Source organism: Clupea harengus, chromosome 8, assembly GCF_900700415.2.
Source record: "Clupea harengus chromosome 8, Ch_v2.0.2, whole genome shotgun sequence".
In the NCBI taxonomy this organism is placed as follows: Eukaryota; Metazoa; Chordata; class Actinopteri; order Clupeiformes; family Clupeidae; genus Clupea; species Clupea harengus.
The window spans coordinates 12374731-12395295 of NC_045159.1; the positions used below are offsets into that span (position 1 = coordinate 12374731).

At 44.9% G+C, this 20565-nt stretch overlaps 1 protein-coding gene across 2 annotated transcripts in view; it reads left to right on the plus strand.

The window, feature by feature from the left end:
- Nucleotides 1-20565, plus strand: part of kcnip1b (Kv channel interacting protein 1 b) — a 50828-nt gene that overhangs the window by 14118 nt on the left and 16145 nt on the right. The window contains exon 1 of one of the 2 annotated variants that reach the window (XM_031571915.2): nucleotides 14007-14618. The exons of the other annotated variant lie outside the window; for it this stretch is intronic. Coding sequence (XP_031427775.1) covers nucleotides 14561-14618 — 58 coding nt within the window. The 5' untranslated portion in view covers nucleotides 14007-14560. Of the gene's footprint in view, nucleotides 1-14006; nucleotides 14619-20565 lie in introns of those variants that run through there. 2 annotated transcript variants of the gene reach the window in all.

Consider the following 20565-nt stretch of genomic DNA (forward strand, 5'->3'; position numbering starts at 1 on the left):
ATTACAAGGAGTACTTCAGATTAGCAGACACTCTGGCTGAATGCAGTCTCTCGCCCAAAGCATCCTCGTAAACCCCCAGCATGCCACACACCTCCCCCGCCCCCCAGTGGTTGACTTCCCCATGCAACCCGTGCACCCAACACAAAGTCTGGGGGAATGCTGACGCTGTGTCTGAGTCAGCCCTGGGGGAGGCCGTTCTGGACGTTGGCGCTGGACCACTGGGGCAGCCCTGGGCTCAGAGGTCGGAGAGGCAGTGATGGTGCAGACGCGTCCCCTCTGGCTGGTTGCTACCCCTCTGGTTGCTGACGGCGGCGGGGGCAATGTGGAAGTTACCCCTGTGCTGGTGGTGTTGATGCAGAGGACACCTGTGCTGATGGTGTTGATGCAGAGGACCCCTGCGCTGGTGGTGTTGATGCAGAGGACCCCTGTGCTGGTGGTGTTGATGCAGAGGACCCCTGCAGACCAGGGAGTTGGTGGACCCGGCAGGAGTTGCTCCACTCACTCTGCCTTGGCCAGTGTGCTCCCGGAATCACTATGGCTGCAGCCCCCGAATGAATGCTCAGAGCAAAAGCTCTTCCTTCTTGATGTCATCGCCATGCCAGGCATACAGGCTAAGATCAACGGCATAAGCACCCAGGCTCTCTTTCTCACTCTGGCAGCAGGGCACAAGTTTAATTCTGGCGTCATCTGCAAAGATCTGCAGACCAAACACCCAGAGAAAACCCCCAGCACACCACGATATATTCCTATGCACCATTTACTTTGTACGTTTAAATGTTTTACTTGTCCAATAAACTTTACTTGTACAGTAAAGTTTTGTACAATATTGTACAGTAAAGTATTGATTTTGCATCTTGGTAAATACTTCACAAGAAACTGATGAAATGATGGACTGTTTCCATTAAATTATAGTTATTTTATAACTGTTGTGCATGTGTGTACACAACCAAGTAATCATTTGCGAATGTGTGTATGTCTGAGTGAATGTGTGTTTCTGTGTGTGTTTTTTAGTGTGTCTGTTTGTGTGTGTGTGTGTGTGTGTGTGTGTGTGTGTGTGTGTGTGTGTGTGTGTGTGTGTGTGTGTGTGTGTGTGTGTGAGTATGTCTAAGTGAATGTGTGTTTCAGTTTGTGTGTGTGTGTGTGTGTGTGTGTGTTTGCCTGTGGAGGGGTGGTTGTGTATATGGAGTGACCAGTTTTGCTGCAAAGTTCCAATGTCCCCTATCAAAATGGTTTACTGCCAATATAGGAAACCGCTGCCCTCTTTTGGACATAAACCATAATGCAACCTGAGCTTCAATATTTTCACCAGTAGGGGGAGTCATACATCTACTTTACAATAGAAATGCTCAGCAAAATATTAGAACAAGTACGCTTCTATTCTCCTTCATGAAAATGCATTAAAATGTCTGAGTGATGATTCCAGAACATTTCTGGATTGATAAGCAGTTATTTTATTTAGAGGCTAAGAGACTGAATGACATGTTGAATGAAAAATAGTAGAAAAAATATGTAGAATACAAAATAGAAACCATTAGAAGCCATTGGAAGTAGTTTTCCAGATAGATTTGAAGAAACTGCAACAGTCCAGATTGACTAGTGCATAACTACTGAGAAAGTTCCTGTTAGCTTTTCCACTGTTCCGCCAAGTTTTCAGGGAGCTACATTTTTTACTTGTTTGTTTTTTGTTGAGCCCCTTTGTTCACCACTGTCATTAATTTTTCAAAATCTCACTTCATTTTCAACTAGCACTGCTGTGCAGTGGCCTATTTTTTCCATGTTTAACAAATAGAAACATGGTCAGGCTGGCACAATCTCACACATTTCCCATTGCATTGAATTTGTTTCATGTTTTACATTTTATTATGACATGCGTTATTTGTGTGGCTCATTTGCTTGTGAACAGTTTCAGTTATGGACCAAGCTTAAACGTGTGATCTGTTTGTAGTGTAGTAGATACTGTATATCTCCAGTAGGAAATGCAATGCTCTAAGAGTCTTGCATTACAATGTGTGTTGCAGTGAAAACATGAATGATTTCCGCATTGCATGTGTCACACTGGACATTTTAACGATTACCAATGCATATTTAGAACAACAAGCATACATACAAATGCCAAGTAAAAACTAAATGTACAAGATCTGAAATGTACAAGATCATAGACTTCCATAGACATACCATCAGTTAATCATAGAGATATTGATACCTGCAGATATTTTACATAATACAAGTTTGAAATGGGGCTAAAAAGTACCTGGATCGGAGGAACTTGGTTGGTGCAACCCAAAACCATGGTGCAACTAGGTTCCTGTGGGAAAACGTGCATACAAAGAGCCTTTTGTATTCAAGTTTTAATGAAGCAGGGAAATGTTTTCTGATTTAGTTAGCAGGTACAGTACGCAATGGTACCAGTCTGCTGAGGGATAGAGGGACCATCTCTGCTCAATACAACCACCCTTGCACTCATTGCATTTCGTTTTACGCTTATGGTGCTTTAAAGTTGAATTGAATTAAGCTGAATTAAGTTGAACACAAGTAGGTTAGACTGAACTTCATACGGATTAGACACGGTAGATAATGAAGGGAGTAGACAGAGCCAGACAGAGAGGAAAAGAAAGAAATAGATGAGAAAGAGAAAGGGAGAAAGAAAAGAGGAGTGAATGTGAGGTGGAAAGAGATTGAGAGAGAAAGAGAACAAGACGACAAGACCGCTCCACTCTCTCCGCACTGATAAATAATTAGGATCTCTTTTAAATGTCTCATAAATCCCACCAGAAGAAGAGGAGCCCGCTCGGAAACCCCCTAGTAAAACATCCCTACTTCTCACCCCGGAGTCCCTCTCTCATGCCTCAAACCCACCTAGACTGTCTCCCTCTTCAATAAAGCTGCCTTATCTTCTCTCTGCTTCACTCACAAACCTCTATGGAATGCAAACGGTTGTAATCACCGGAGAAGGGGCATAAGCCACGAAGGATAATTCATGCAGACAAGAATCACTGTGACTGACAGCTCTTGTTTGTGTTTGTACAGGTAGAGAGCATCCCGGAATAAACAGCCAAATGTCAACAAACGCGGAGGTATTAAGCAGCTAACCGAAACCCAACTCAAACAGACTCCATACGCAGCAGAGGGAGGCTCAGTAAACAGACTGACGGTTAGAAATGTATGAGACATCTGGGAATGCTAGCGAGGACAGGCTGGTCTGTCAATAGAGAGGCAACCTTGATTGCAGAATTTAGGTTGGTTCATTTTGTATCCGGTTACATAATGAAGCTGTAACAAGAAAAAGCTGCCTCGCTGATGCTGTGAACTGTTCAGTCACGCAGTGAGCATCTCCTTAGCTCAACGTGATGAGGACGCGTGATGACCATGGCTAAATGAATGTGTGTACAGCCAATCAAGCCAACAATGCCCTTATACAAATACTTCATCCAAATACAGGGCTAAAGCATAGCCTTGATTTCAAAAGAGAAATGGCTCCTTGAAAGTGTATCCTTGATTTCATGATGAGAATCTCTGTATGTGTTGCCTTTGTAGAGAATGTAGTCACGTGTGACAGCTACCATTTTTGTGGAATCTGTATGACTACACAAGACGTGTTTTGGGAATTCCATGCCCTGCTAATCACTGCTTCATTATGGCTGAGGTCAGAGTGCTAGGGAAATATGTTCAGGTTATTGTAGTGGTGTCACGTAAATTATGCCAAACATGAAGCATGAAATGAGGTATCCCAAGAGATGTAACATCCCCACCCTGTAATGGTTGATGAAGCCCAACTCTGTTCTCTATGGAACTCCTCACTTTGGCTGCTGGATCAAAAGGCAGGTGATTGGAACATGGACTAAGGCACTAGGCTCAATTGCTATAGATGAAAGTTATCCTCTCTGTAAACTGTAACAGTTGGATAATGTTTGTGTTGTGTGGTTGGTATTGAGTGTATGTTCACATGCCAGGACTACTAACACAGCAGTTCTAAATGTAGATGAAGTGGATGAGTGTAATGCCAGGATATCATTAGCTTACGTTAGCTGAGGTGTTTGGTGGCGGAACTGACTGGATAGCTGTGGCACCGGTCCTGTTTTGAAACTATGTGTCAAATTACAGTAGTATATCTCTTATAACAAATAAATACAGCCACTGTCATGTTTAAAGCTTATGAACAATCTTAACTTACAGGTCTGTGGTGTGCATCTCCTACATTATCTGAAGTATAAAGCAGATTAAACAACTAGGCTAATGGGCAAACTATAGATATCATAGTATGGTCACCATAATGTTGCTAAATGGTTATGGTTAAACTGAGGAAAGAAAAGTCCAAGAGAGAGGGGATTTTTAAATGGTTTAAATGGCATGACATGATAGATAGTTTTCTAGCTGATGTTATAGTCTCCCCGATTTACCTTTACACTGAACTTACTTTGTAAACTTTAAAATGATAATAGAAAAGGTACAAACCCTCAGGGTGCTTGTGCAGCTTCATATTAAAGAGTTCACACTTGCACATATTAACATGAGTTCATCACACGCTAGCAGCCGCCAACTAAGATGGTTCCCTAAACTAGTTAAAAAGCTGCGATAGGCAGAAACCCTCTGGATGCCTGTGCAGCTTCATATTAAAACGAGTATAATAATAATATTTATAATAATAATATAATATTTACTTCACATTCAAATGAGTTCATATTAGACACACTAGCAACTTCAAACTGTTAAGATGGTTCCCTAAGCTAGAGATAGCTTGGTTAGTTCGTAGCTAGGTTAACTGTCATGAGACCTTGCACACCTCTTGCGGAGGTTCGTGCTCCATAACATCCTGGTATATACAGTCTGGTGGCAATACCCCACACCCGTAACTTTATCGTTGTGGAAGACTAAGTGTGAATGAAAATGTGTTATTAATTCAATGTTATTTTTACCAGATACATTAATGGGATTTGTATGTGAAAGTGGGAGAGAGAGAGAGTGAGAGAGACCCATTCAAACTTTACTTGGCAGAGTTACTGTGCACGTAACAAACTACCGGCAAAATGCATTCCTGTGTATAGGAAGTATTGAAGTTCAACTCCAGTCCAGGTTCCCTATTCCCCTCCAGGTTTTCATCTCCAACTCCAGTCCAGGTTCCCTGGATTCCACTACAGGTTTTCAGCTCCAACTCCAATCGAGTATTAACTGCAGGGCTGCAGAAATTTAGCTAAATCAATGTATAAACCACGGTTAATAGTCAGCTATACATACCAGATACAAGATGTCAACATGGACAAAAGGCTTTTAAAGCTGGTTGTCTTTAGGTCGAGTAGCCTGCGTAACCTGACTCAAATTCCCTTCATAAAAATAACTGAGTCAGCGGCAACTGACTTGGGATCAGTAGTCGTGCAGAGGCATGAGAAGGATGAGAGTGAAGTGGTCTTGTACTGTGTTTGACTTGACCTGATTCATATATGACTCACATTTTACTTCTTTATGTGAGATAAACTGGTGTGCATAACATGTATTTACCTACATTTTGGCCTATGACTATAACTGCTCCATATCATGTTCCATTGTTCACCACTTTGAGTTTGCACAACTAAACAAATTAAGCACAGCATACTGTGCTAATTGCACATTCGTGTCAAAGTCATAGGCAGGGAACCTGTTACATGGTTGTTGTTGTTGTTGTTGTTGTTGTTGTTGTTGTTTTGGCAGAAAAATTAGTTTCACTTTCAGTAATCTCTCACTCTGATGGTGTACTCAGCAGAAGTGTGAACCTGCCCTCCTGCAGTCAGCTGGTATCTCCATGCATGATGTGTGTGATGAGATTCACGTCCTGTTTCTACTTCCCCCTGTGGTGTTAGTGGTTCTGAGAACTGATAGCACAGTAGACACATTTACACAAACCAAACCACATCGAGACCACACATGCTACAGGTGGTGGGTCTGAAAGCACATAATCTCTCAGTATTAGCTCTCTGCTAGTCTATGTGTGCTCATTTACATGACAGAGTTTCTCTCTAGAGTAAGTACGTAAGTAACGTTTATTTGTATAGCGCTTTTCACAGACATGATTCACAAAGTGCTTTACAAGAGTAGGTACAAAAACAAAATAAACAATACACAGTAACAAATAAAGTGCACACTTGGCACATACAGGTTACCTGAATGCCTGTCTAAACAGACTTGTCTTTAGCTCCCAGTCTACAGAATCAGCAAACCTTAAAGGTGTGGGCAGAGCATTCCACAGTTTAGAGGCTATGGCTTTGAAAGCTCGATCACCACGGGTCTTCAGGTGAGTGTGTGGGACAGAGAGAAGATGTAGCTTATTTGACCCAAGAGAGCGAGCTGATGAGTGAGGGTGAAGTAGATGAGCCACATGTGCAGGAGCTCGGCTGTGCAATGCTCTGTAATTTAGAGTGAGAATTTGAAAGTGAATCCTAAACACAACAGGGAGCCAGTGAGGAGATATGAGTGGAGATATGTGAGAGCCTTTATTTGAGAATCTATTGGTCTTGAAGCAGCATTCTGAATTGCCTGCAGACGATCGAGGGCAGACTTCCATAGCGAGTAGAAAAGATAGCGAGATGAGATAAAGGCATGTGTATGCATCTCTAGTTCTGTGTTTGAAACTACAGATCTCAGTTTCCTGATATTTCTTAGGAGGAAAAAACAAGATCTGGTCAGCTTCTTAACATGGGTGTTGAATGTCAAGGACTGATCAAATATAACCCCTACATTACTCAGGTTGGAGAACCTCCGAATCGGAATCAGTTAGAACCTCCGTCTTATCAGGATTGAGCTGTAAGACATTTTTCGCCATCCAGTCCCCGATAGATGGCTGATAGATAGATCTTAGATGAACCCCGGGGCCTCTTAAACCATGGTCACCTTCCTGAAATACAGAATTATTTTGACATCAGTGTGTGTGTGTGTGTGTGTGTGTGTGTGTGTGTGTGTGTGTGTGTGTGTTTATGTGTGTGTGTTGTGTGTGTGTCTGTAAAAACTGATGTTGAGACCTGATCCAGAGCTGATGAAACTGGGAAGTGCCAGTGAGGAAACTTTAGGTTATTTGCATAACCCTGGTTCTCTGATAGCATGAGTGAGGTGTCTCACTATGGGATACGCCCCAGCCCGTATTCCTCAGAAGCCTTATATCATTACGCCAGCCCCATTGGCTGGCACCTGTGACGCGTGTGGCCTGGGGAGACCCCGCCTTCCTATATCTAGGAATACACAGCGTCAACTCGTCATTCAAAACAAGCAAACCTCTTCCTCGCTTCGCACAGCAAGGAGGGTAATGCGGTGAGACACCTCACTCATGCTATCAGAGAACCAGGGTTATGCAAATAACTTAAAGTTCTCTTTCAAGCATTCGTTTCGATGTCTCACTATGGTATAACGTAGCTCCCGTATTGCACAAAAGCCTGTCTCGAATGCCTACTGCCAACCTACAAGGGCTGAGAGCCCGAAGGGCCCGACCTAGATGCACCAACCCCGAGCACTGCATGCGCTACTGGTGTTGCCGTGTTATCAAGTTTATAAAATCTGACGAAGGTTTGGTAGGAAGACCATCCTGCCGACCTACACACAACGTCCATAGACACACCCTCAAACAGGGCCCACGATGTTGCTAAGCCCCTTGTGGAATGTGCACGCAAACCAGCCGGTGCCGACAGGCCCTTGCTGGAATATGCTAAACAAATAGCATCCACAATCCAATGTGAAAGCCGCTGCGTAGAAATAGGCTTACCCGTATAGGGCTTTGCCCATGACACAAAAAGCTGATCACTCTGCCTAAAAGCTGCCGTCCTGTCCACATAGATCCGGAGGGCTCTTACCGGGCACAACGCATGTAGACGTTGCTGCTCCGGAGAATCGAAAGGCGGAGGCCGAAAAGCTGTCAGCTCCAGTGGAATGCAGGGCTGAATAACCTTAGGCATAAACGCCGGATTCGGTCGTAATGACACTCTACAATCGCCAGGCGCAAATTGTAGACATGAAGGATGTACCGAGAGAGCTTGCAGTTCACTGACACGCTTTGTTGATGCCAGAGCTAATAACAACGCTGTCTTAAGAGACATCGTTTTAAAGTCAACGTCCATCAATGGCTCAAAAGGAGCAGCCAAAATCACCTCCAGCACCATGGACAGGTCTCACGATGGAGCTAGCGGCTTTGAGACCGGTAGGCTCCTGCGCGCTCCTTTCATGAATCGAACAACTAGTGGGTGTTGCCCCACTGATTTGCCCCCAATGCCGACGTGGCATGCAGAGATCGCGGCCAAAAACACTTCAATGGTCGAGAAGGCTCTGCCCCTGTCGATTAGATCTTGTAGGAAAGATAGAATTGTCGAGATGGAACATTGATACGGAATCTCGTGCGTAGTCACGCACCATCGTTCAAACACTGACCATTTGCATCCGTAGAGCGACCTCGTTGAGGCAGCTCTTGCACTTTGTATGGTTTTAATCACATTAGGCGGTAGGCCTGTTGCATTTAAATTGTTCCGTTCAACGGCCAGGCCCATAGCGCTAGCCTCTCTGGGTTGGGGTGAAATATCTCCCCCTTCGCCTGAGACAGTAGGTCCCTGTGTAACGGAAGCTGCCATGGTTCCCTGTACAACATTTCTATTATCTCCGCTAACCAATGTGTTATATTGCAAGTATAAATGAACAGGAGTCAGGCGGTAACTTCCAAACACTTTATCCAAAGTAGGAGCATGTAGTACATGGGTAAGGCTTCATCCTCGAACACTAACTACTTCTCTCCCAGTACATGGTAATCTCACACCTAACAGTGCAATACAGCGACACCTAGTGGTGTGGTTGCAGCATGAAGACACAACACAATGTTTCCCCGGCCATCGGGGAGCAATTAGAATTAGCGATAAACGTTTCTCCCTCACCCTGGCCAGGGTGGGCGGAATTAACGCGATGGGTGGAAATGTGTAGAGAAGAGCATGATTCGGCCATTCGTGCGCTAGAGCGTCTACTCCGAGTGGAGCGTTCAGCTCCCGGAGATAGAAGTAAAGAGGGCATTGAGCTGTGTCGTGTGACGCAAACAGGTCCACTGATGCCCTGCCGAAAATCAACCAAATCTGATCGCACACTTTGATGCTGAGCCTCCACTCGCTGTAGAGTGGGTCGCCCCGAGACAGCAGGTTCCGCTGCCAGATTCTGAACTCCAGGGACGTGTGTAGCTCACAGAGATGGAAAATGATTGCTGCCCCACAAAATCAGTTTGCGTGCAAGCGTGTGTAGCGGTCGGGATCTTAGCCCCCCTTGTCTGTTCACGTATGCTACAACAGTCGTGTTGTCCGTGCGAACTAGGACGTGATGCCCCTTTAGCAGGGGAAGAAAATGATTCAGCGTCAGCCAAACTGCTTGTAACTCCAGATCATTTATGTGACACGATCGCAGACTCGGGTTCCACTTTCCGTTTATTGCCCAACCCTCGTGTGTCCCTCCCCAACCAAGGAGGGATGCATCTGTTGTTACAACTTTCCTGACTTGCACTGTGCCCATAGGCACCCCCTCTGTCAGAAAGTTCGGGTTCCGCCATGGAATTAGTGCCATGCACGCTTCTGTCGTCACTCTCACTTTTCGGCGAGCATGACGTACTGGGTCTAGCTTGAGAGATGCTACCCAACGTTGCAAGTCCCTCATGTATAAGCGGCCCAGTCGGACTACCACCAACGCTGAGGCCATCAGCCCCAGCAGTCTGAGGCATACTCGGAAGGGAATCACTTTGTCCCTTTGAAAGTGTGCCAGACATAGGTTGAACTTGTCTATTCTTTCGCGTGACAGATGCGCTCTGAACGTGATTGAGTTTAGTGACAAGCCCAGATAAGCCCTTCTTCGGGACCAGGAAATATCTTGAATAGAAACCCGCATGACTTTGGTCTGGCGGAACTATTCTGACAGCGCCTTTCATTAAGAGTGTGGCGATTTCCCCTTGTAATATTCGGGCTGCTTCTCCCCGCGCATGTGAATAGACAATTTCCCTGAACATGGGAGGGGAGGAGCGGTGCGAAACTGCAGCCTGTAGCCGTGTTGGATTGTGCGTAGGACCCATTTGGACCTCACGCACGCCACCCAGGCTTTCATGTGCTGGGCTCGGTCGCCACATGGTGACATGGCGAGGCTGCCCGTGTGCGTGTGAGCGCCTTGCGCTCCGCTGGCACTTACGTGGCTCATCTCTCCCGAGACCGTGCTCGGAGGAGATGTTATATTGCCTGTGCACGTTTTGTTTTGCAACATTGGGTGCTTTATGTTTTGCAACATTTGGACATGAAGGGGAACCTTTATTTTGTTTTGGCGACAAGAAAAATGAGTAAAATTTTTCAAAAGAACCTGTGTACATTTTTTTCTTTTTACAGGGTCGTGTCCTTTGGACAGAACAGGCCCTGTTGGCCATTTTGAACATTGGGGTTTGCCACACAAAATCCCAGGCTGAATGTGGGATGGAGGACGGGGGCCAGTGAACAGGGGGGCTCCCGTTTCCTCCCTGGGGCCTAGCGAGGTCAGGCAGTCATCTTCTTCCTCCTAGCCCCGGGGTTGGGGTGGGGGGCAGACTGACCAGCTGGCGGGGCCGCATGTGAACCGGGCTTCTTTCTCCAAGCCGGCTTCACCTCTTGTGGGGCGCCCTGGGTGGGGGTCGCTACCTGTGGCCTGGGTCGTTTCTGATAACGATACCCTGGGGCCGGGCGTGCAGCTGCCTGAGGGAAGGTTTGGTGAGGGAACGCAGAGGGGCCTGGCTGTGGCTTTCTCGGCAGACATAGTTGCAGGGCCTCGTCGTCTCTCTTTTTCTCCTCGCATCTTTTTTGCATGTGCGCCAGGGCCGTGCCAAAAACGCCGTCTGAGACGATAGGTGCGTCCATTATGGCCTCCTTCTCCCGGTCAGAGAGGTTGGCTAGGTTTAGCCAGCGAGCCCGCTCTTGAACCACCATCGTGGCCATGGCTCTTCCATCAGCCTGGACGGCACATCTTTGCAGGCGCAGAGATAGGTCGGTGATGACACATATCTCATTCCACTTGGTTGGACCTGGGTTCGCAGTAATTTCTTCCTGTATCTCCGCCTGGTAGGCTGTGAGGATCGAGATGACGTTCAGGGCTCTTGCAGACAACGCTACCGCCTTGTACGCTCTCTCGGACAGGCTTGATTGTAGACGTTCTGCTTTGGAAGGTAGTGTCGGGGTAGCCGTGGTAAGCCGTCGCGGCTGTAGATGCGCGGCAACCAGCGGCTCCATTGCAGGCATACGGAAAAGACCTTCTTTTTCCATACCCTCTAGGTCCAACACAGAACCACCTTGTATCGGCGTCTTGCACGTGAAGGGCTTGTCCTTCCATGTGACTGAGAGCTCCTCCAACAGTTCCGGGAAAATCGGTAGGAGTTGTCTCGCCGAACGTTTTGCCATAGGCAGCCTCTTCCCCTCGTACCGCGACTTCGCAGTCTCTGCGGTAACCGTTGGCCACGGAATTGCCAGCTTGTCTGCTGCGCATTTGCACACGTCATGCAAGTCCAAACTGATCAATGGGGAGGGTGGTGCCTCCTTCTCCGAAGCCAGGGTTGATGAGGAGTTAAGCGCCTGGGCACTCGGTAGGAAAGGTGCGTCGAAATCGTCCTCATCGTCTGAGACGAGTAGGTCCGAATTCACTTCGTAGTCGTCACCGTCCTCCGACTCCAACTCCTCCATGTCTTGCAACAGGGGGTCGTAGGCGTCCACCTGCTCGCTCCAGCTCTGGGCAGCCATGGTGGGCTGTTCCTGAGACATTGCTGTCTGCTGAGCGGTCGTCTGGGCTAAGCTAGCCGTTGACAGGAGAGGGTCGTTGCCTGTTAGACTAGCCTGGCGGGCTAGCCTACGGCGCAGGGTTTTGGTTGTGAACCGGGCACAGTGTTCGCACAAACCGGCGTTGTCCAGCGCTGCCTGGGCATGTTTCACTCCTAGGCATGTAGAACAAACCGGGTGCGTATCCTTGCTGGATATCTTGTTTGCACAAGTGCACAGTCGGTCCACATCCTTGCCCTCCGTGGTGGAGATGTTCTGCATTGCTGCAGCCATTTAGCTAGCGCTAAGTGCGTTTAGGCTGGAGTGCTTAAACGCGAATGGGGTTAGCTGGTGTGCTGAACTCCAATGCTTCTGGTCCGTCCGTAGCGTCAGCTTCGGTCAGACCACGTTAGCCGTGAGGCTAGGAATAAAATCCGTTGTTTGGTGACAATCCGGATAGCTCGACAATGCCTGGGCTTTGCAGCCGAGGGTTCACCTTTACTCTCCTGGGTGAGTGTTGCCAGCGCCCGGCGATGGAGTTGGTCACTCCAGCTATGGACAGTTTAGCTAGCTACTCTGCCAAAAGTAGGGAGGTCGAGAGAAAGCTTCTGGTGTGAAGCGAGAAGAGGATTTTGAATGACGAGTTGACGCTGTGTATTCCTAGATATAGGAAGGCGGGGTCTCCCCAGACCACACGCGTCACAGGTGCCAGCCAATGGGGCTGGCGTAATGATATAAGGCTTCTGAGGAATACGGGCTGGGGCGTATCTCATAGTAAGACACCGAAACGAATGCTTGAAAGAGAACAGGAACTCTCCCTTGGTGCTGTAGCTGGTGTGCAGCTTCACCTCATCTCACCTGTCTGATGTTTATGCCTGTTGATCCATGTCTGTGTTCACTGGAGGGATTCAAGGCAAAGGGCTGTATGTGTGTGTGTGTGTGTGTGTGTGCTGAGGCCACGGATTCAAGGTAAAACATGAGGACAGGCAGACAGGGATCGACAGATGAAAGTCAGACAGGCAGCAGAGAGCGGATTAAAGGAAGAAGAGGGAGACCTGGGACTCCTGCAGTGAGGTTTGTTATGGATGATGTCCACACTGATGGAGGAGTCTTTATTCTCTCTCTCTCTCTCTCTCTCTCTCTCTCTCTCTCTTTTTATCCTTTCTTGCTACTCTAAACTAAGGCACACACCCTTTCCATCATCATAACTGTTCTCTCTTCCTTATTTTTTCTCCCCACAAGCATTTTGTCTATCTCTGTCTCTCTCTGTCTGTCTCTCTCTCTCTCCCTCGCTGTCTCTGTCTCTCTCTCCCTCTCTCTGTCTCTCTCTCTCTCTCTCTGTTTTTCTCTCTTATTCAATACCTGTCTAGCTCCCAACATCTCTTAACCCCTAGGGCATTACTTTAAGGCCATCTGAATGTGAGAAGAGTGGGAGAAAACAAATCTTCTCTCTGACACAACCCCCCCCCCACCTCCACCCCTTTGCAGTTCATCTCCTCAAGCTTCTGTATGGTAACTCTCCCTACACTATTCTCTTCTACACTATGTTCAGTTAAGGACTTCTCAGTTAATCAATTGTGTGTGTGAGGGTTTTGCGCCTTGCAATAGAGGGTGATGTGGATTAATTGAGTGCATTGTAGTAGACGATAATTAAGAGGCGTAATTGAAAATCCTCTCCCTCCTCTGTCTCGATATCAGTCAGTAGGCTTCCACTTCCATATATAGAGGGGACTCCATTGCCACGGGGGAATAATTCATTTTACATTGGCTGTATTGGGAGGTATACAGTATATACATGCAGGTATAGACTGACATAATTATTTATCATTTGATAGTATGGCTTGTCCTTTTGTAAGTAAAATATACAAGTGTTAATAACATTAATCACAGAGTTTGGACTTCAGTGAGGTTCTTTATTTAATCCACCGAGTTACTCAAAGGAGTAAGATTTGGTTATGGGTGAGAATCCCATGTGTAGACAATGTAATATAAACCACACTGATTACTGTTTTTAGTGTTATTTCTGTTTATTTTTGTAGGATCTATCAAGACAATATTACATCAGGGTTGGAAATACACTTGGGACATTGGAGACAGCAATGCAAACACAGCAATCAAACACTGTTCAACAAATACACAATGCAGTGTTAGGTGAGGCCAAAGCAGCAGGTTTTTTTAGTTATTAAAATTACAGCACTGTGGTCTATTTAGACTTCAACTACCTGAACCTCTTACAATTCCTTCCCAATCTCCTACCTTCTAAGCCATAAGACCCCCACCGCCTTTTTTTCATTGCCCTCCTATTCCTGTGAGCCTCACTGTATCTGTGTGGAACAAAAAATCCATAACACTGTCAGAGAGACAGAGGCAAATCGAGAGAGAGGGTGAGAGAGAGAGAGAGAGGAGAGGAACAGCTCAGAGAGAGACATAAAGAAAAAGTGAGAGAAGCACAGAGATACATAGAGAGAGAGAGAGAGAAAGAGGGAGGGAAAGAGAAGTAGAGGTGCAGAAAACTGTGGGGAAGAGCTGGTGGGAAGAACAGACTTCACAGAGAGGAGGAGAGAAAAAAATAAAAAAATAACAAAGGGAAAGATAGAGTGCAGGTGGAGATCTGAGATTTTTATTAATGTATTTTTTTCTACAACAAAGGGAGGTTGCCTCAAAGTCAGTAGCACAGGTGTGAGAGAGAACAAGTGATCGACCGAGTCAGCATTCACTCACTCGCCTCGCGTTGCCCACACGTACTTCAGAAGCGCACGAGGACTAGACTCCAGAGAGAGGAGACTTACTGTATTGTGGAAGAAAAGAGAGGAAGACTCCAGAAGATGGGGGTAGTTTTGGGCACTTTCTCAATGCACACTAAACAGGTGAACTACAGGAAAGGTAGGGACGGCCTGGAAACTGAGAATGAATGGACTGTGTCTCTGTGAAAGTGGGATGTTGCTGCGTGTGTATCTTGCGTGTCTGCCTTTGTTTGTTTGTTTTGGATTGTGTATATCATGGTTGTTGCTTGTCCGTGTAGTAGTTACTATGTCTCTCTGTCTATCCATCCATACACTGCATCGCCGTTGTTCAGGGCAATCTCCTCTGTGAGTGGTCTTCATAATCTACCGTGATGTAACTGTTGATGACCAGCTGACCCAACTGTGATGGTCTGTTTTTAATGGCTATTAGTTGCATGGCTGTAACATGAGGAAATATCATGTTCCCAGGTTTAGTTTTAGATGCAAATGGATTGAAACCTTCTTGCAACATGGCTTCATATTTTTTATAAACTGAAGGATGTCTATGATGAACATGACAAGACTGGGTTTAAGGAAATGGGAAAAAAATAAATGTTTGTGTGTGAGTAGGTGTGTGTGTGTGTGTGCGTGTGTGTGCGTGTGTGTGAGTAAGTGTAGGTCTGTGTGAGTGAATGTGTGTGTGTGTGTGTGTGTATATGTGTTTGTGTGTGTGTGAGTGTGCGTGTGTGCATGTGTGTATTTGAGTATGTGTGTGTACACATGTGGGCATGCGTGTCTGTCTCTAAGCTTCTGCTAATTTTGTCTGTGTGACAGCCAAAGCTTACTCAACGTAAAGCACTTTGGGTTTGAAAAGTACTGCGTGGTGGCTCTTTCCAAAACTATTATCTCCTCATGCGTAGAACTAGCCGGAAGCTGGATTTAATGACAAGGGAGAGGAGAAAGAGGGGGCGATTGAAATTACCCGAAAAAATGGAAGCAGGAGTCTGTGAGGGAAAGATAAGAGGGACAGATAGAGGAAGAGAAATGAGCAAGAGGAGGCGGATGGTTGCGCATCCATAATTATTCATGCCTTTATGTTTAATTAATTTCTACTCTATGCCAAGTTTCCATTTTGACTCAACCAGGATTCTATCATAAACTGTAAAAGTCTACAGTTATCTTACCAATGTTAAACTCTCTTGTTGTTTCATGTATATGAAAAAACTAGCTTGGGCAATGCAACTACATGTGAAGCACATTTGTATACAGACATACACACAATTTTGTTGAATGCATTTGCAAATGACCATCTGTGTAAACACCATCTCACACATACCTTTGTCTTTGTGGACACAAACACAACCCTCCTTGTACACAGTCAAAGAGATGTGCAAAAAAGCTGAGGCTGAGACATGGGTTCATGTGTTCCTATACAGATGTGTACACATATACAGAGGTAGATGTACATATACACACTCACTCTCTCTCTCTCTCTCTCTCTCTCTGCCTAGCTGTCTCTTTCCCTCTGTCTATCTTTTTTCCAGACACACCACGTGCATGCACATGCACACACACACACGCGCGCGGGCACACACACACACACACAAACACACACACACACACATACACACACACACACACACAAACACACACGCATACAGTACCATGCCAAATGGATTAGGAGGTCTGAGGGAAAAGACAAAAAAGCCACGAGTGTTTGAAGCCTATGCTGAAATACCCCAGAGTACCCACAGCTTGTGAGTCAGACTCGGATTCAGGCCTGCAGCTCAGTGCATTTGGCCCGCTTTGATTTCCATGAGGATTGGGCAGCACCATCAGGGGGTTGTGTTTGGATGTGTAAGTTGTGAGGAGCACTGCAGTTTGGTGCAGTGGCAGACAGAGAGCGCTGTTCTCACAGTGTTCCAGATTTCCTCTCTCTCTCTCTCTCTCTCTCTCTCTCTCTGCTGAGGCAAGGCTGCTGAGGTGCAGAGACCTGCTGCTTCAGAGTGGGACCCTGTTAGATGCAACTGGACTGAGCCTCAGAGAACAGAAGCCCTCCAGAGCCTTTGGGTTTAGGATAATTTGTTCTCGTAATGAGGCTATGCAGAGACGTTTTGACGTTGGCTCTTTCTCTCCTGGCTTTCTTCCTTCTTCCCATGCCACCTTACCCCCTCTAGCGTTCCCATCCTGTGAACTTTCCTAATTAGCAATGTGCCCTGGGGCTGCGGCAAACCACTAAACTAATGAGCAGAAATAAGCAACAAACCAGGGAACCAAAAACATGGCCTGTGTTTGTATATCAGAAGAGAAGTGGGCAGAGGAGGTCTCTGGTGAATCAGTTAATTGTGATCAATGACTATTTCCAGTTGAAACATGCGGTACTGTAGCTTTGCAGTTCTTTTAGTTTAAAAAGTCGTATGATAATTCATACAAAACTAAAATGTCTGGGATGGACAACAGATGAAAAGATCTTTCAGTCAAAAGGATTTGAAGAAGGATTTTGGAAAATGAAAAAGCTTGGCGTTTGGTCTAGACTTTAATATATCTTAAAGGTACAGTGTGCGGTTTTAGGGAATTATGTTAGCAGAAATGGATTAAAGTATTGCTAAGTATATTTTCATTGGTGTATAATAACCTGTAACTACGAATTGTTGTGTTTTCATTAGCTTAGAATGAGCCCTTCCCAGCAAACAAAATAACGTCCCCTTGACGTCCTCTAATGGTCCTCTCCGAACGTTCCCTAAACGTAAATGTGTATGGTTCCTTTGACAGCCTGGAGACTTTCTGCAGGACGTTCCAAGAACGTCCCAACGACATTGAGGGGACGTCTGGGAAACGTTTTCTAGATGTCCTGTGGACATTATTTAAGGACGTACAAAGGACGCAACGCGAACATAGTAGGGACGTTGGGGTAACGACCATTTTTGCAATGCTAGATGTGCTTTTGACAACCTTTAGTCGCCTTATATGGCACTTATTATTATTTGCTGTTGTTTCTGTCGCTGTGACTTACTAGACTACTACCATTTTTATTTTCTCCAAGCTAAAAGAAAGACATATTCAGGATAAAATGTGGTGATATTTATAATTTAATATAGTTTTAATTAGGGCTGGGCACGTTAACGCGTTATTATTGCGTTAACTCATCAATTAATTAATGCCGACAATTATTTTATCGCGCGTTAACGCAGGTTTTATTATTTATTTTATTATTGTAAAAGTCTGTTGCCCACAGGCTTTTATTTTGTAAAAGTCTGCTGCTGACTGCTGCGGAACCGGAAAAGAAAAGAATGGGCGGATAAACAAACATGGAGAAGGGCATTGCATATATATATGTCTATGATTGCTGCGACGTGCCAACTCGCCGCCATCTTGGGAAGGTAAAGGCTGGACTGTAAACAAACGCAAGTGAACGGTGGAGCTGGATAAAAAGCACTATAGCGTTTACATTTCTCAACCGATTGAATTGAGTCGTTTGTATATTCAAGGGTTTATGATCTACGTGGAGTACCAAACAAAGTTTGTTCTCCATGTTACTTAGAATCTCGATAGTTCGCCATAGACATATATACATACATGTGATAATTGCAAATCAATTTAACGAAACAGACAGTGGAGGGAGGCTTCGGGAGACTACGTACAGCAGAGTAACTGCCAGCAGTGAACTTTTTGGTGCTTCACCACACTCTAACATTAATGCCTTGGCAGTGGCAATAAAATGTAGTTTTGTGTTTGTTTTGATAACATTGTTTAAGTTGAGAATTACACAAAGTATTTATTTTATTTAACTGCTACTATACAAAAATGCTGACGTTGAGTGTTTGCACAACAAATGTTATGGCACTTTAGTTCATATGGCAGTACATTTAAAATAACAGTGTCAAGTTCTAGGAATTGACAAACTGCACTGAAAGTGTTTTCTGGTTTCTCACTCAGGGACATTTGGTACTGATGAAAGTAAAATGTTTCTGCTGTCACCTCAGAAATTGTCTGTTTTAATGATATGATTGTGGCTCAGGATTTTTTTGCCAGTTTTTTTCTTTTTCATAATGGACAGGATAACATTAATGCCCTGGCAGTGGCAATGAGCTTTCATTTTGTATTTGCTTTGATAACATTGTTTAAGTTGAGATTAAAAATGAATATTTTATTTAACTGCTACTGTATTAAAATGCTGATGTTAAAAGTGTTTGCACAACAAATGTTATGGCACTTTCGTTCATATGGCAGAACATTTAAAATAAAAGTGCGCTATTCACTACTTTTGAATTCATTATTGGATTTTGCGTATACAAATGCGATTAATCGTGATTAATCAGGGAAATCATGCGATTAATCGCGATTAAACATTTTAATCGTTGCCCAGCCCTACTTTTAATATTAATAATAAATAACAATATAATAATAATATAATAATAATAATAATAATAAATATAATAAGTTCAACGTTAGAATTCCTCTTCCACTTCCCCAAAGGACAACGTAGTTCAACAGTCAGCCAAACTCGATTTCACGAGCCAGGTAGCTAGCGCCTTGCTCCTTTATTGATTGTCAGGTGAAATGTATGAGTGAAACTGTAATACACAAAAACGGAAAATACTTAGAAGGTATCTTAACTAAACACCACAAGTTACTATTAGATTCATTACACCAAGAATCAGAGCAGCAACAGATTACAGCATAGCCGGCTAACAAGGGCTAACGTTAGCCATTAACGGAATTATGAATGAATAGTGCGATAGCTAACTGTCATATCGCTATATTAGAATGTAACGTAAATTACTAATAATTAACACTAACACAGTTCATAGAAATTAAACTTAGGTCACTTAAACATGTTTATCACAGTGTGAGACAGCCAACAAACTTACAGTCATTGTTTTCGAGGGTGTGAGGAAAAGCATATGTTTCTAACTGTCTAACAGCTGTACTAATGTGGTGTCTAAACACGGTCGTCACGCGGTCTCAGCAGGTGAACAGCAGATGTAGAATTCTTCAGCACGGATTTATTGCATAATTTAAACAGCAATAGAGATGGACTCCGGAGGCGATCTGCTGACTTTGACCCGCGCCACTGTATTTAAAAGTTTATCTAACACTCCCACAACAGGCCTGATTGGCTGACCCCTTCAACCAATGAAACCTCTGACCTCTAATCTGACTTCATCCATACAGAAGGTGATACTCTACCTAATGACCCACCCCTTATTTTCCTAAGGTCAACACCCCCTTATTTGAGATCTCAATAAGATAAGATAAGATAAACTTTTATTAATCCCGTGAGGGAAATTCACAGATATGTAACTAACCCACATTAAACACTCAAACTAATTAAATGGGTTACCTGGCAAATCCCTTCTTACTCATATAAAAATATCCCACACTAACTGTCACAGCTGTCACAGACGAGCATTTGAACGAAAAGGTCCGTGAACAGAAACCAATACTATACTGTGTGCGTGTCCATGACAACAAAAGTTGCAGGCTGGTTGGTAAACGAAAGACCGAATGCGAACGTCAGTGGGACGTTTTTGAAGGACCGAATGCGAACGCCCTGCAGAGGACCACAGGTAAACGTTACGGGGACGTTTTTGAAGGACGTTCTGTGGACGTGTGCCGAGGGACCAAATCTGAACGTTCCCTAAAAGTCCGATTTACGGCTCATTGCGAACGTCACAGAAGGACCAAACGTAGACTTGCTACGAACATCAACAACGTCCTGGTAAGGTCCGCTAGCGAACGTTGTGGCAGGTACCAATCGGGGACTTTACAAATGTCCTGTTAACGTCCGGGTGACGTCCCCTGTTTGCTGGGTTCATATCTTCGTAGGCAGCGGGTCCTCTATCACACCATGTCCACCATGTCCACCATGTTGTGCTGCCATGTTCCTATGGTGGCCCAAAATGGACAAAACAGACACTGGCTCTACAGAGCGCCTTCTGTGTTTTACAATGAAGTGGCAGCTTGGCCGGAAGACGAAGGAGAAGAGGTATCAGTAGTTGCTGGTGATGGCTAACAAGTTTGAGAACCCACATTTTGTGAAATAGAGGATCATTATTTTTCACAAAAAAACGGCAAGGGATCATGAATCCTCGTCGTCAAAGAAC